This window comes from Gavialis gangeticus, unplaced genomic scaffold (genome assembly GCF_001723915.1).
Source record: "Gavialis gangeticus isolate Ggan-Ray unplaced genomic scaffold, GavGan_comp1, whole genome shotgun sequence".
In the NCBI taxonomy this organism is placed as follows: Eukaryota; Metazoa; Chordata; order Crocodylia; family Gavialidae; genus Gavialis; species Gavialis gangeticus.
Window position 1 is genome coordinate 22,482,674 of NW_017728992.1, and position 12,922 is coordinate 22,495,595.

A 12,922-nucleotide genomic window follows, 5' to 3' on the forward strand; every position below is an offset into this window, starting at 1 on the left:
ATTACCCATTAGCAATATCAAGAATTGAAAGGGTGGTGCAGGTTTTTTATATGTGAGTGGGCCTACAACAATACGCAGCCACTGCCATTTTGGTTTTTGTCTTCCTTTGTTCTATAAATCTTGTGACTTCCTAGCACTGTTTGGTGTGGACATATCAATGAATTTGTTACTCCAGCAAAATGGCCTAAAGAAATGCAAAGTGTACTGGAAACAGAATTAAACAGGACTGGTTACATGAGTAGTCACCACTGGTGCTATAAAATAATTTCTCCTGAAATCATGGTCAAACCCTGCTACTCCTTGATCACGTACTTTATTTTACAAATTCAACATATAAACAAGTAGTAAACATTTCCCCCCACTTTAACTAAAATTTCACCTTTCGCTTGTATCACCAATAATTTGGTGTTTAATATTCGCTCAAACTTCTACCTAATCTAAAAGCTTTACTATTTAAATATTGGGGGTTTTATTGTTGCTTTTTTGAAATAGTGGAATTCTTAGCTTAAACCCTAAATAAATATTCAATACTCACAACTATTAAAAAATATTGCTGCTTAAATTTCTAGTCATGTACCAGAAAAAAAGATTACAATAAAAGTATTTTCTCATTTTACCTCTACTGCTGTCAAAAATGCTTGTTGAGAATTTGAATACAGGAGCACTGGAGAAAGCAAAATTATGGCAATAGATAAGACGAACTGGCCACTATGATATACAATAATCTATGTACAGGGTATATACACATGGCTGTGAGTCTGTTCTCAAAAATCTATATGTGCATGCACAAAGTTGATTTGTCTGAGTTTATTCTGCTACTGTAAGGAACAGTGGGAAGAACCTGCTGTAGCACTGAAAACACAGATACTCTTTTATCCTTCCAGTGCCATCATTTTCAGTAGCAACAGACTGATTTTTCACAACTCATGTTCATGACGAAGCGTTTCATTTGTTTATCTTATTGCATTTGTACATGTAACAAATCTAGTACAAACATTGCAGATAAAATGCATATTAACTTATACAATACGTTTTACTACAGGTAATATTGATACATGAGCAAATTTTGTATTGTATTAGAGATTTTTTTTTACTGAACTTGGAAAAATAGGAAATGTATTGTAGCCTAAAATAAATTATACATAATATACAATATATATATTTATACACATACATATGTATATATACACATATATTGATATAATATTTAAAATAATAATTTTATTTAGATTTGATCAATTCTTTGAAGTGTTAGGACTACCTGCTAAATAATCTAGAAACTCAATTTGTCCATAAGTAAATAATAATTCACTTCTACAACTTAGAAAAATATACTTTACTAAATAAAGTTATTAATTAGGGACATCTCACGCAGGACTAAATTCACCCCCAACACAGATCATCCATTCAAGGACCTTCTACTTTCTTTGATACCCACTTAAATGTCAATGCCTACCTCGTTCACAATGCGTGCACTTACTCATGTGAGCTGTCCTTTTGATTCTCCCAGAACTTCTCTCATGAGTCTCCAGTGGGTACAGGGTTTGCAGTCAGGTCCCCGGTGTGGTGTCCTTGGTACTCAAGCTTCACTCATACTGATCTACTGTACATAGGGAAGTATGTTAAAGTGAAATCCCCATATATTGGATAGGGCTACTGGTATCAAATGGATTATATCATAGTGTACTGCACTGGCTCATATATTTCTGAATACATATCACAGAAGTAATTATAGAGCAAACCATACTGGAAAATTAATACACTGAACATTCGTCAGACCAGAAGATGAGAACTTTGGTAAAGCTTCATTTGTTTTTCTTTTTCTCCCTTAGGAAAGAACCTTAGATACAATTGTACCACTCTACTAGCTGCATAACCCTTACTGGAAACAGAGAATGAAAATGTATCTCATGGAAATGATATGTAAGACTGGGACTAGCCTTCTAGGAAACTTGACTCAAATGTTTGCACTTAAAAAAACAAACTTTAATCTCTGATGACTTAACAAAGGATACGTCGATTTTTTGTCCTGTGTTTTATTTTTTCCCCTCTGTGCTTTTTCCTAATTAGGGCTTATGCCTTCCTACTTTGTTTTATAACAATGTACAGTATAACAGCCAGTGATGAGACCAAACAGAACAGTCCACCATGGTACAGTTGTATATGTAGCAAAGTCATTTTCAAGCAAGAAAAATAAAGCTGCATTTTCCATTTTTTTTAAATCACTCATTAATTTTTTAAAAAAAAAAGGAAAGGTGAAAGCAGAAAGGATGGCAACAGAGTGAATGGCACAAAGACACACAGCAGGACTTCGGTTGACAAATGCAGATTGTCCAAAGGTGATGAATGTGTAAGTAAGGAAGACTCCTTCTACTGTAATGCAGCTATATCTTTTGAGTTTGCATGGTGCAGGAAAACAAATTCAACTAAAAAGGAAAAAAAGCAGAGACCTTGCTTTAGGTCCCTCATCAATGTAAGCATACTCAGTATGCTAGATAATTTATCTGAAACCTTTTAAATCAAGGCCTCTTTATTACAAAAATAAAAACAAACCAAAAAAAAATATGAGAGAAGAAAAGATGCTGAAGTGTCATTCCAGTTGTCCTGGCAGAGAATAGTCATGTCCCATTTAATTATTCATTCTCTTCTCTCATTTCTACGATGTCTGTCATTTCCTCTGTTTGAGGTATGTCAGTCATTGCTGAGTCTTCACCTTCCGTAGCTGTCTCATTCTCGTTCCGCTTCTTTTTCTAGGTTGAAAAGAGTAGTCAGTTGAAAAGAGTAGTCATAACCATGTGATCATTTATACTGTTTGCTGTGTATAAGCTCAGTCCTACCAATTTCCGGTCTTATCAGAAGAAATTTGGGTTACTGGGCAGAGGGCAGTACTTAGAGTTGACAATCTTAGGTTCAGTCATTGTTTTCTTGCTGGCTTGTGACACTGACTTGGAAAATCATCTTAAACTTTGCATCAGACATGAAATAATAATTACTAGGGTGTTTTGGGGCTAGCCAATGTCTGGGAATTGCTTCAGAATAACAGGAGAGAAGGCAATATATCCAGTAAATGAAAGGTGGCATAATAAATTTTACAAGGCCAAAGGTCAAGAGGGCAAGACTCCCACATACACATCCCTTCTAAAGATGAAGTGATTCTAAAGCTTATTTTTGTCCAGAAGAAAGAAGGAGAGCTTTCCAGACAGTCACTTGATTCATCCAGATTGTCTTAGCTAAGAAGCTCTTAGCTCCAGTACCAAACAAGATGAAGCATCTGTGTCCTATTATCTGTTTTTCAGCAGGCTGACCTATCCTTACAGAAAACACTTTCTAAGTGGACAAAAAACCCACTGGTTTTATCGATTCAGCTGAACTTTGGCATACAAGTGATTCAAGATCACTGGGCTGTGCATATAATACTAGTTTGCGGCTCTCACACATTTTCTCCATGTATTTAATGTTTTAGCTGAAAATAAATTGGTATATGCAACTACTGTTATGCCAATTCCTTGCTAGCTTGGGAAAAGATAGTTTCATATTCACAGCACTTGTAGCAGTACTATATCAGTCCTGCAAGGGAAATGCAATCAGTTGTTACTGCTGTGTTAAGCTACAAAAAATAAATCACCTAAGAAGAAAGCTGTGGAGGCCAAAAATATGCTGAGAGAGATGATAATTAGTCCATGCAACAATAAAGAGGTTAGTCTAAACAAAAATGTGTCATGAAACTGCAAGCCACGAATAACAACTGCCTGGGATCTAAAATTCTATTTTTGTTGTTTACGGGATCAAGAAAAAGGTGACAAGCCAACAACTACAGAGAAAAAGGTTCTTTGTTTACTTCTGAATCTAGCACTGCATGGCTTGTGTTGTGAATGTCTTCCTGCTCTGATGATACACGTCAACACTATTCTTAACCTCTATCAATATAAATGTAGTTTGAAGTCTTTAAATTCTGTTTTCATAACCTCTTAATAGAAGTAAGCATGATAGAAATTTTCAGGGGTTCTTGATTTTGACCTCTAGTGGAAATATTAATGAAACAAACAAACATTCTCCACCTTCTCCCCACCTAGAACTTGCTAAATAATTTCATGGTCAATGCTTTCCTAATTTTATTGGAGTCTAAGGTATAACAATGCAACAGGTGTGACACTTGGGAGAACAGCAGCAACTTCTGACTCATGTTGTACTGCTGGCATGATCATGTGGCTGCAGGTGACAGTGTGCTTTTTTTTCTGCCTTCCCCGTCTTCCCCACATCCCCGCAAGAGGCTGCCTTGGTTGCCCTACCTTAGTTACGCTACTTATTCCAGTTGTGTGCAATACCCTGTAAAGAATTGGTTCTCAACCCACATCCCCGCAAGAGGCTGCCTTGGTTGCCCTACCTTAGTTACGCTACTTATTCCAGTTGTGTGCAATACCCTGTAAAGAATTGGTTCTCAACCCACATCCCCGCAAGAGGCTGCCTTGGTTGCCCTACCTTAGTTACGCTACTTATTCCAGTTGTGTGCAATACCCTGTAAAGAATTGGTTCTCAACCCACATCCCCGCAAGAGGCTGCCTTGGTTGCCCTACCTTAGTTACGCTACTTACTCCAGTTGTGTGCAATACCCTGTAAAGAATTGGTTCTCAACCTGTTTAGATTTGAGGCACCCTGGCATAGACTTGATGTGCCCTTTGGAAAATGCCAGCACTTACTTTTGCCTACTGAAAATCATTAAAGCAGTTTTTCTGTTTAAAGAACTCAGAAGAACACAACTATGCATTCCTATTTGAAATCTCTGGGTTTATCCTGTGAATCATTTTTTATAAACTAAGAGCCTTGTTACACATTGCACTATGAGCAGCTCAAATGTCGATCAGTGTTAATATTAGCTTGAGCTTGGAGCAGTCACACCTTAAGACAAAAAACCTTCTCTGACTGTCCCCCACCTGCACAGCTGTGATTTGCCACTAGAGGGTTGGTAAGCAGGGGCCTGACTAGGAGCTATAGCTATGAGTTGCCACTGACACTGGTGAGCCAGGACAGGGTTCTATGCCTGCTCTAGGTGGGGGTGTGCAAGAGATGAGCTGCAGGGGGGCAGGAACCCAGCTCCAGAAGCTTCCTAAAATTAATGTTTAACAAGGTCTTAACAGTGCTATCATGGCACCCTGGTTGAGAATCACTGCTGTAAAGGCACAACTATGGAGCTCCCTGATTGGTCCTGGCACCACAAAACATTTATACACATGCTTAACAGGATTCATGTGAGAATTTGTTAAATGAGTGATGTTGGCTAGCTAAAGTTAAGAATCTGTGCATGCTGGACTGTGGCCACTGAGATATACAGGAGTATTCACTTGTGTAAAGTTTCTCACTTATTTAAATCTTGGCAAGTTCGACTCCATAATTTGCATATGTTTTCTTCTCAGTGGAGAAAAAAATCCTTCCACTCAATATTTTACTCTGTATTAGAAATAAAGCCATCAGCCTGTATCCATCTTCAACAACGGTAGCTACACATACATACATTTAACAGAATTCATCATCCCTTACAGGCAGCAAGTTTGATTTCCCTAAATTCTCCAGATGCAGGCTCTTACCTGTTTTCTATAGACATAGCAAGCTGCTATTGCAACCATGGTAGATTCTCCTACAAAACCAGCTAGAAGTGACCCAACTCCTAGGGTGGCTCCGTGGACCCTGAAGATATAAAAAAAAGAGTAAGTTTATGTTCTTTTAAAAAGTATACATGTAAAGCTAGAAAATTTTAGTGGCAATAAAATATATAACTAATATATAATTTTTCATGAACAAATACTATATTAATGTAATGTAGCTGGTATATTACAGTGCTAGGCCAAAAATCTAGGCACAGGTAGTGAGAATAATTTATATTTAATAGTCCTACTTTGCTTCCTGAATAGGCTTACATAATTTTTCTGTTCAGTGAAAACAAGAGGAAAACCCATTATAGATCAGATTCTCTGCTAAGATAGGCTGAATATGGGATTTTAAGCAGTATTACAGCCCTGCTAAAGAATGATGGATATGATGGGGTTTTTTTTTCAAGCCTACAGAGAAGGTGACGTTCCCTCTTATATTTATTTCATGGGTTTTCATAAAAGTAACCTCACCTGAAGCCCAATATGTTTCCATTAGTACATTTGTAGAATCTTCCCCATGGGCCAGTTGGTAAATGTCTGGCTAGTGATAGATTTGTATCTATATACTTGTAAGTGACTGTTTATGAGGGACTAAAACTACCTTACTTTTACTTTCTGCTCTCTTTAGAGAACATGTTAAGAGTTAAATAGTGCGCCTCTTTAATGAAAGCAGAGTGGGGAGTAAGACAGTGAGTCACAAGATCTACAGGGAAGAGTCATTTACCCCAAGTAAGGCAGAACAATGAGACTAGTGATGAGGACGATAATCCGCAGAACTGAGCTGGGTGCCAGTACAAATGTCTTCTTCAGTGTCATCAGCCAACCTGTCAAATGTGCTCTAACTGTCACTATAAAGAAAGAGAGGAAAGAACGATAAAAAATACGTAGGAGGAAATGCCAATCATATCACAAAGAGAAGGAGAAAAAGTGAGTGCGGCTTTTATTTTAACCACACTGATGGTATTTATTCTAATTTAAGAGAAAAAACATACACATGGTAGAAGCTGTTTAAAAGGGATTTTAAAAAAACAAAACAAAGTCACTAAATAGGGAAGCTGACTGGGAGTTCAGTATGCTTTGGCTCTTGTAAACATATAAAAAAGGAGTCATAACCTCAGCAAGCTTCCTTCAGTGGGAAACTGTCCTATCATAAATGTTTCCATTCTGTTTTAAAAGTAAAATATAAATGTATATGATCATAAGAATAAAAATAAAGCTTCACTACATCTTTTATGCAGCAAGTTTATTTTACTTTTGGCATAAATGCATAACTCCTATCCATGTTTGTTAGAAAAGATACTAATTTGGGTTAGGTCTCATAAATGCCACTTTAGATTTGAAGATTACAATCCTTATGAAGCTGTGCTGTTATATATTGTGCCTACAGAACATATTATATCATGTAGCAGTGTAGCTACATGTACAACCACACAGTTCCTTATGATCTTGGCAGAAACATAATACATGTGCACTGTGACTAGTTTTATTACATTTGCATTCTCTATCATCCAGAAGAGATATGCTTTAGCTTTTGGTTTTCCTCTTGAAGGTAAATTAAGAAACGCAGGCATGCCAAATGTATTTTAGCCTAGTGACGGACTCCCCCTACTATAATACCTGTATCAAGCTAAATCCAATTTGGGGGTGGGGTAGGGCACAAGATCTCAAACCTATATTAACTTCAGTGGAATGAATGTCATTTACTTAGGGTCTGCATTTGGCCACTTGTGTCTTTAAAACCTGCCCAGGGAGGAATGAGCAATTTGCTGCTTTGTTTTTACCTGGAACTGGGAAGAAGGAGAAGATACGCAAAGGAACAACACAGAGCTCTGCAAAGGCGAAGTCCACACCAATGATGTCAACCAAAATCTTCTCTGATACATTTGGTGTCCAAAACATCACGAAACAGAGCTGGGGAAGAAAACCACAAGAACAGTGTTGAAAAGAGGGGGACAGGAAAGAGATAGGAACAGGTGCTCTGAAGTGCCTGGTCTTGGCCTCGCATACAGGTACTTCCTGTCTTGAATTCGGGCTGGGGATAGGTACAGTGCCTCTCCACAGCATTCAGGAATCTCTAGCATCCACAGATATTACAGTATGTTGTAAACAACCTTCCCCCCATCCTTGAAAGACAGTGTTGCAAAATAAATGGGGTGTGGTGGCAGCTTAGGTTCTTTGGGGGCTGCCATTCTGGTGCCCTCTCTGAATTGGCGCCAGGACTAGTGCCCCAGTCACTCCCAGCCACATTACTGATTATGTGCTGTTTCAGAGAGGTCTTTAATTGAATACACTTTTCTTCAGCCCACTTTCTCTTTCCATGCTCTAGCCAGTATGCAGGCTCACACAAGCTTTAGCCTTAGAGACAACTAGTTGGTCACCAAGAAGATGCCCTCACTATTTCAGAAATGAAGAATAAACTGTATAGAACCTAGCCAGGTAATGGAAGTCAAACTGTTATCACTTATCTAAAATGTCCTTTTCAAAATGATAGTAATTTTATTGCAAGGCAAAAAAGGAAAATATGTGAAGCTTGAAATAACAGAAATTTGAAATAATTTCAAGTAATTTGGGGGGGTAAATATTTTTAATCAGAAATGCTTAGGGAGAACAATTTGTCCACTTTCCTGGTTATAGAGAACAGGCATTGTAAAAGTGCTTGAAATTTGGGGATGATATAAAACTGTAATAACAGTGTAACCTTTCAGTTTATAAGCACATCCTGTTAGGCAAATTCCACTTACTTTTATGTACTGAAAAATACAGTAGCTTAATTGCCTAAAATGTGAAGAGAAAATGCTACTCTAAATGAAATAGGGCTTTTTTTCTCTCATGTTTTTTCAGTTTTTTGGAATATGCTTTCCATGTAGTCAGATGTAGCTGATTAATTTAACTGCAGTGACTTGGTACAAGAACTCAAACACTTGTATATCAAAGAAGAAATATTTCCACTGATTTGGCAAAAAAGAATGGAAAACCTTTATTGTCCTTAACCTACCCATCCCTTTAAGCTACTCTTCCATACACAACAATAAATACTGTTCCTGCGAGCTTGATACAAAATGTTGCACATTATGATGGAGAGCAGCACTTGCACGTTCAAAGTACAAAGTACATGCTATTATACATCAGAGAACGATTTGTTCTCAACTACATCATAATATGACTTAGAGGCAGAAATCATTTCTCTTTTCTTTAGTTCTGGAATTACTTTCAGGATCCACTCCTGCTCCCACTGAAGTTAATTACTTTAATAAAGCAGATTCACAACTGTGACTCTCACCCTGAAAACACCTTTGCATATGCTTAATGTTACCACAGCGACTTGTTCAACTGAAATTACAACAGAAAAGTTAAATGGGATGTTCACGACATTGAAGTTAATCATGTGCTAAAGTATTTGCAGAATCAGGAACTGACACTGCAAAGTGCTAGAGAAGCTTGAATTCTTAATGAGTAATGTCCTATACTTGGAGATTCCTGGGTTCTTAGGAATAAAAATGGTATGTTATTATTATTTATTATATCCCAGGGTGTGCCTGGAGATGTGCAGAATATGGAGGAAAACAATTCCACCCTTGTGGAGCTTACATGGTAAATAGACACATATAATCACCTCTAGATTAAAGTGCTCTGAATGGTGCTGATTAAGGGGCTTTATCTCAAGATATTGTTCAATACAAGCTATAATTATGTAGGTATGCTATATTACTTCTTATTAAGTGAATTTGCAATGGTAGATTGATTCAATGTGCAGAGATTCTCCATTGACTTGGCCAATGAGATCTGATTTTACTGCCATAGTAACCAAATCCACTTGAATCTTCTGGTTCTAATCTTAACAATTACATTCTGCTCTAGTGTGAGCTATTGCAAATATCACCTCCCCATGTCCTTTTGTAACAGAGTAGATTTTCACTGCCAATATAAAAAGAGTCTCAGGAAGAAAGTCAGTGCTTTGTGACCAAGTGGAATTGCCTTCCTAAGTAGGATTGCTTATTTGTTTGGGCCCCAGGAGGAGAATGGGTCAGATTCTTCTTTTCCACAATACTTATAAACTGTATTTGTTTTCTGAAAAGTTTTAGCCTTATTCCAGTGATGGACTCAAGACATGGTTTGGTGGAGGTTTGCCCCTGGGGGAAGGGGAGGATGGGACATAGAGAGGAAACCATAGAGAGTTGATTCAAAGAGACTCTTCCAACAAAATGGATGGAGGGATGCCTAACCATCAGTTGGTTCTACTAAGGCATAGGGTGAAGCCTAAAACCTTTGTAATAACAGTTGCTCTTCACTTCATAAAGGTTAGACTGTTGTCAAAGGAGGCACTGGCTGTGACATTAGTGGGAAAGGAAAAAATACCACAATTAAAGATGTTGTCTGTTCTAAGAGAGCAAGCGTGTGGTACATACAAGAAAGGATAGGCCCTTCTGCTGGACAAGCATTCCTTTGGGCATTTTTATCGTTACATATCTTAACATTTCCTTTCTAAAATGGAACTTGTTAACTTCTGGTTTTCAATGTATGTCCCTTTGACTACATCTACACTGCAAATGAAGGTATGATTATAGCCTGGGCAGACCTTACACACAAGTTTTTATGCAGGTAGCACAGGTAGCAACAGCAGTAAAAGGTATACAACAGAGGTAGGCAACATTTTTGGGCAGAGTGCCAAAAACCCATGTAACCTCAACTTGTAAGATGTTGGTATGCCGGAGCAGATGGTTGTGGGAGCTGCAAGGGGTCCGATCCTTTTTGTGGCAGCATAGAACTGGTACCTTCTCTGCAGTCTGCTTAGAGGCACACATGTCAAGCAAAATATCTTTGCGTACCATACTCTGGCACCTATGCTAGGGGTTGCCTATCTCTGTTATAGAAGTATGGGCTTCTGCATGGGAAAGCAACCAGACAACACACCCTGGAACCCCTGTACAGCCTGCATGGAAGTTCAAGTGACTTTTTAGTCAGGTTGTTTCACGTGCTGCCAGCCATTCAGTCTGACCTGTCTCTGCTGAAGGGATGCTGTAAGTGGATAGGTAAGGAGTGAACCTTGCTGAGGCTGAACACTGAGTACTTCAAAAGTAAGGTCCGTTGCCTGTGGAGTTCTAGCATTGGAAAAGGCTTTAGTTTGCTGTCTTACAGTAGGACTGCAGCATAATTTGGAATACTCATTATTAGGGCTGTGCAAAGCTTTGGGTGGTGATTCAATTTGGAGGAGATTCGGTCCGATTCAGTGGCCAAATCTCCAAATGCAAATCGAATGACGGGACCAATTTAAAGGTCCAAATCGATTCACAGCTCTCCGAAACTTCAGAAAATATTCGGAGAGCTTTGATGATTCAGGCAGCACAGAGCTGCAGCCGACTCCAAGCTGGTAAAAACTACGGGCGGGGAAGGGGGGCTGGAGGAAGGGGGAGGGGACTATGGGGGGACCCCTGCCAGCCCCCCTGACCCCGCCCATTCTCCCAACCCCCCCATGGCTGCCCCGTCTGCCCCAGCTCCTGGTACTTTAAAGAAAAGGCCACCAGGTGCTCACTGAGTGCTGCCGGGCGGGGGGTGATCCCCACTGCCCTATGCTGCATGGGGGCTCTGCCATGAGCCCCCTGACCTCCCCTTCGCTTCCCCAGCTCCCCCAGGGGTGCCCTGCCTGCCCCAGCTCTAGCCCTTTAAGGAAAAAAAAAAAAAACAAGAAAAGCCCCGGGACTCACAGCTCCTGCAGTGGCCTTGGGGCTTCATGCAGAACCCCTTACATGGTGCAGGGCAGCAGGGATTGCCCCCCTGGCTGGCAGGAGCGGTGAGTTTGGGGGTTTTATGGTTTTCATACAGAGCACCCCCATGCAGCATGGGGCAGTAAGGGGCAGCAGGGAACCCCTCCCCCCCCCTTGCCCAACAGCACACAGTGAGCACCGGGGCTTTTTTTTTTTTTTAAAAGAGCGGGCAGGGGATGGGCCTGGCTGATATGGAGATTCAGCTGAATCAAATCGGGACAGTAATTTGACTCACCAAATCGAATCACTGCCCCCCAAATTGGCCGAATCCGAAACGAATACTAGCCACTTTGCATAGGCCTACTTGTTATACAAAAGGCTTGAATCGATTAAGGCTGGTATAATGTAGTTTGGTTTCTCCTGGAGAGGAGATAAGAAAGCTATCTTCTTAAATATAGAGTAATAGAGGAGCGGGGAGTGGCCATAAGTGTTTTTAAGTAATTTATATGGGGTCTTAGAGCAAAGGTGATGGCTAAATAAGAAACGGAGGGAAAATAGGACAGTTGAACGTAACACAGATTGTGCAAGTCTGGGTGACAAGTGTGATGGTGTTTTTCATTAGTGATAAAAAATTATTTTGGAGGGAAAGAAGAATTTGGCTTGTCTATATCTATGTGTTGGAAATGGACACCCAGAAGAGAAATGGAAACAGTAGCACAGAGTTGGATAAGGGGGGACTCACCCTGGGTGCAGATTTAGAGGGAGGCACCAGACTGGGTGCCACAGAGGTTGCTGAAACTATTGTGCAGGAAGTCTGCATAGCAGTAGCAGCCCTGAGCCCTTGCTGGGTCAGCTGCTGGAGCCAGAGCGTGATGACCCTGTGCTCATTACCAGCAGCTGAGTCTCTGGATAAGGTAAGACTTGCTCAGAATTCTCCCCATCCCCCATTCCACACAATAACTCCATCCAGAGCACTGAAATAATTAGTTATGACTCTGGTTAGCAGAAAAGAAGAAGGAATTAAAATGAACTAATCAGTTTTAGTGACAGCCAGAGGTCTGTTGCATTTTTAGAGTGAATTTTTGCTGCTTTTCTTCCTCCAAATTAGAGTAACCACCAGGCACTGGGAAGGGGATAAATGAAAGGTAATCATTCCCTTGATGCAGAACAGGTCATGGGGCTGCTGTGTTGCTCTCTTCTCCACACTGTGCTGCTGCTGCTGGCTTATAATAGCAACTATTGTTGGACCTCTCTAATAGAGATCTTTAGCTGCTACCTAATTTGATGAATCCCTGAATCAAACAGGCCCCATCCCCCACTTGCTCCCCCAGCCCCGTCAATGGCTGCCGTGCCTGGCCCCAGTATCCCAGCTCTTAAAAAAAAAAAAGCCTGGCACTTACCAGATGCTGCCAGGTGGGGGAGGGCAATCCCTGCTACACCATGCTGCGTGGGGGGCTCTTCCAGGAGCCCCCATCCCCCGCCTGCTCTTCCAGCACCCCCCATGGCTGCCCCACCTGGCCCTAGGGCCTGCTCTTTAAAAAAAAAAAAAAAAAAAAAAAAACCCCCCCACTCCCC

At 40.2% G+C, this 12,922-nt stretch overlaps 1 protein-coding gene across 1 annotated transcript in view; it reads right to left on the reverse strand.

The window, feature by feature from the left end:
- Positions 1-297: 297 nt before the first annotated feature.
- ANKH (ANKH inorganic pyrophosphate transport regulator) overlaps positions 298-12,922 on the reverse strand; it is a 196,189-nt gene continuing 183,564 nt past the window's right edge. Inside the window, exons 9-12 of the mRNA XM_019521304.1 lie at positions 7,427-7,556; positions 6,370-6,493; positions 5,583-5,682; positions 298-2,750 (exon numbers count right to left, since the gene is read on the reverse strand). Of these exons, the coding sequence (XP_019376849.1) occupies positions 2,634-2,750; positions 5,583-5,682; positions 6,370-6,493; positions 7,427-7,556 (471 nt within the window). The 3' untranslated portion in view covers positions 298-2,633. The remainder of the gene's footprint in view (positions 2,751-5,582; positions 5,683-6,369; positions 6,494-7,426; positions 7,557-12,922) is intronic.